The sequence below is a fragment of the Atta colombica genome, unplaced genomic scaffold (genome assembly GCF_001594045.1).
Source record: "Atta colombica isolate Treedump-2 unplaced genomic scaffold, Acol1.0 scaffold233, whole genome shotgun sequence".
In the NCBI taxonomy this organism is placed as follows: domain Eukaryota; kingdom Metazoa; phylum Arthropoda; class Insecta; order Hymenoptera; family Formicidae; genus Atta; species Atta colombica.
Genome location: NW_017259331.1, coordinates 726,897 through 730,361, shown reverse-complemented (window position 1 = coordinate 730,361; position 3,465 = coordinate 726,897). Strand labels below are relative to the sequence as shown.

The 3,465-nt window shown below is 37.3% G+C and overlaps 1 protein-coding gene across 2 annotated transcripts in view; it reads left to right on the top strand.

The window, feature by feature from the left end:
- The first annotated feature begins 1,887 nt into the window (after nucleotides 1-1,887).
- Nucleotides 1,888-3,465, top strand: part of LOC108688480 (TAR DNA-binding protein 43) — a 14,364-nt gene continuing 12,786 nt past the window's right edge. For both annotated transcript variants that reach the window (XM_018194754.1, XM_018194753.1), the window contains exon 1: nucleotides 1,888-2,527. In XM_018194754.1, coding sequence (XP_018050243.1) covers nucleotides 2,290-2,527 — 238 coding nt within the window. In that variant the 5' untranslated portion in view covers nucleotides 1,888-2,289. The remainder of the gene's footprint in view (nucleotides 2,528-3,465) is intronic.

The window sequence follows — 3,465 nt, the reverse complement described above, 5'->3', positions numbered from 1 at the left end:
TTGGTTGAGGAAGAATATATTTATTTATTTTTTAATTTTATTACGTTGAAACGTGAACCACCAATACCCATGTAGCGTAATGAGTGCATCGCAGACTTTGCGTAATCAATCATAAATCGTTATTTCATAAAGGTTACAATTACATTAAGACTAATTTTATATCTTTAATTATTATTTTCAATGAGAAATGCATTTAATTTTGTACTTAGATATATAATAAAAAATAAAGGACAAATATAATATCAAAATCATTTATGGACTTACTGTTGATTCCGCTTACACTCATTGTGCTCCATGGAGAGAAATTCATAACGAAAACTGTAGAACGCTCGTGATTGATTCTGCTTTCGTTCCGCTATTCCGCTGCATGCACCCTCAGAGTGGCCATAAGAAGGAATAAGAAATTATGAATAAAGAATAAACGATTTTAATTTATCAGAAATCGAATACATTGAAATATACGGTTTCTGATAAATTAAAATCATTTATTCTTTATTCCTAATTCTTTATGGTTTCTGCGGAAACGCTTGCTGCGCGGCAAAATGATACGGTAGCCAATAAATTTACAGCCTAATGTGTTCATTGATTGCCGCGTCTCATTTTGCCGCGCGGCAAACGTTTCCAATGTGCAGGAGCCATTATTCCTTCTATTGTGTGCAGAGCCTAAGGATTTCGTCAAAATTTTCCAAACGATAAAGTAATATAGGCTATGTCACTCTTCCATCAATGGCGATGGATATTACTTGCCGAGCGAATGAAAATGATTCTTACCTATGGATTTAACCTATTATATCTAATTGCTTTGACAAGCAGATCTCGATTGCGAGTCTCAATGCGAGTATCTAAGGTCACATTTCCATGTTCTATGGCCACCTGCGTTTTTTAGTAGTTCTCGTTACAGTAAAGTGCAGAAAATTTTAGATCTACTTTCTTAAAATAAGTAAAACGGAATTATCGTATTTTTATGATTCCATTCTTTAAATCATACATCATATAAAGAAAACTTAAAAATCATTGGCAACACTGTGTCACGCAAGAAATCAGAAATTGTTGGCATTGTATAGGTATTGTAGAAAATTACAAGCTTCACAGTCGGTACCATAGAAATTTACAAACTTCGTAGTCGACAATAAAAAAGTCTGCGGCACATAATGCAAATTTTCCTACCAGATTGCTTGCATTTTAGTAAATTATTAGAAATACATCGTTTTGTGTGAATTTAAGTAATTTACTAAAACAATCCAGCTCAAAAAATACATCGTGCGCCACTGACTTAATATTTTCCAAATCACACCCACGTACAATAAGTCAGTTCAATAATATCAATTTTTTGCATTTTTCTTACACTAATAATAATAAGTTATAAAAAAAAAAATTCAAGTTCGCAAAACACATTTTATAAAATATGGCATAGAATTACTGCTTCGCCCTTTATCATTAATAATTAATTCAATGCTGTAATTCAGATAAACGAGAAAAATTTAATTGTTCATTTTGTCGACGAGCCAGCCACTGCCGGGTGGCTTTCTTGTATATAGCCGGGGAAGCGGCATTGTCGCATTCGTCAGAAAATCGATGGCGCGCGGTCGGTCTGCCCGCCATTGTGCGCAGCGCCCGGCGTGTTCAATGGTATTCCTACGCGTCGACCGCGTCGCATGTTATCCGCGGTAACCATCTAGATCTCATATCGCATATTTGACGATTTCGTCGCGTGTGACATATAAATCATTAGGAATTCTTTATCTTTCGAATTTATCTTTTAGAAAATACAAATACGTCTCGTGCGTTTTTCACTGAAAATTCGAGTCATCGTATCGGACTCGCCAAAGGAATTTTCCAGACGTTGTGGCGCGGCTGTGCTTAACTTCCGGTGGCGCCAGTGGCGACCGCCGTCAAAGAGAACCGAGAAGAACGGAGAGAAAGAGGTGCGGTGTTGCGTGACTGGGTGCGAGCGATCGTGGCGCGTGTGTGTTTGTTGTGTTGTTAAGCATAAACGAGTTTTACAAGATTCTCCGCGTCCTCCGCCTTTTCAAGTAATACGCGAACATAAGCGGACAAAACTAGGAAAAACGAACCGGGTGCGGAGTAATCGAGAGAAGCGAGGAAGAAAGAGTGAGAGCAAGAGAGCGAGAAAGAGAGAGAAAGAGAGCGAGAGAGAGAGAGAGAGAGAGAGAGAGAGAGAGTGAGTGAGTGAGTGAAGAAGAGAGCGAGGGTGACCAGCGGGGAAAACAGCAGTATCGCCGTTCGATTGATAAAGGGATCAGCTTTGTGACGAACAGAAGCCATACGATGTCGTCCTACATTCAGGTCGCCGAGGATGAGGGTGAGGAGCCGATCGAGCTGCCGACCGAGGACGATACCACGCTCTTGCTCACCACCCTATCCGCCCAGTTTCCCGGCACCTGCGGCCTCAAATACCGCAATCCGGAGTCCCGTACGATGCGTGGCGTCCGACTGGTCGATGGCCGTCTACATCCGCCCGAAAATGGCTGGGGCAAGGCGATTTACTTCTGCGTATTCCCTAAAGGTACAAAATTACGCGTACGTACACGCGCGTACCTCTCCCCTCCCCTCCCTTCCCCATCCCCGCGGTATTTATAACACGGCGGCGCTGTGCTCGTGGCGTCAACGTCGAGACGAAACCAATCGTGGGATCAGTGGATTACGGCGATGATGCTTTCGCAGCTATGGGCGGGAGAGAATCAGGATACTGTACACAAATCTCTTGAGACTCTTTCTGAATCATATCCGCCGTGACGACTTGCGACTTCAACTCCTGGAGCAGTTGGTTGATAGGAACAACTTTAATCAAATTCCTTTATTTAAATAATTATAATATTAATGTCCGTTTCTATAAATGTAAATAACTTTAATCTCGGTCCAACTAATTCTTCGTCTTTTATTAATTTTAAAAATTGGAAAAAAATGAAGAGTAAGTGAAACAAGATTCAAGAAGAAGCAAGATTAAAATTAATCTATATAGATATAAGAAATGAATATTCTAAATTTTAATAAATATTTATTTGAATAGTGTCAACTAAACATTACTTACAATAAATAAATTAAATATGGTTTTTGTATCAAATAAATATGTCTTTATATTAATAAATATTTGACACTTTTCAAACAAATGATTTTATTAAAATGAATTTATTAAAATGTATTTTTTTTTCCAGTAAAGTAGGAATTGTCAAAGCAGATCTTGCTTATACAGAAAAATATATACTGTACACAAATAATAATTACTTATTTCAAATATTTTAAAAGTTTTATATATCTGCAAATCTATCTTAAGGTCATCACAAGCATCAAATTTAAATAAAATATATTCTAAATATCTATATTCTAAATCCTAATAAGTTTCAATTTTAAGATTATTAAATTAAAATTCGACTTATTATTATATAAAGTCGCTTCTTCGATAAACTGTAATATTTTTTAAATGAAAATAAACTCTTGTTTCGG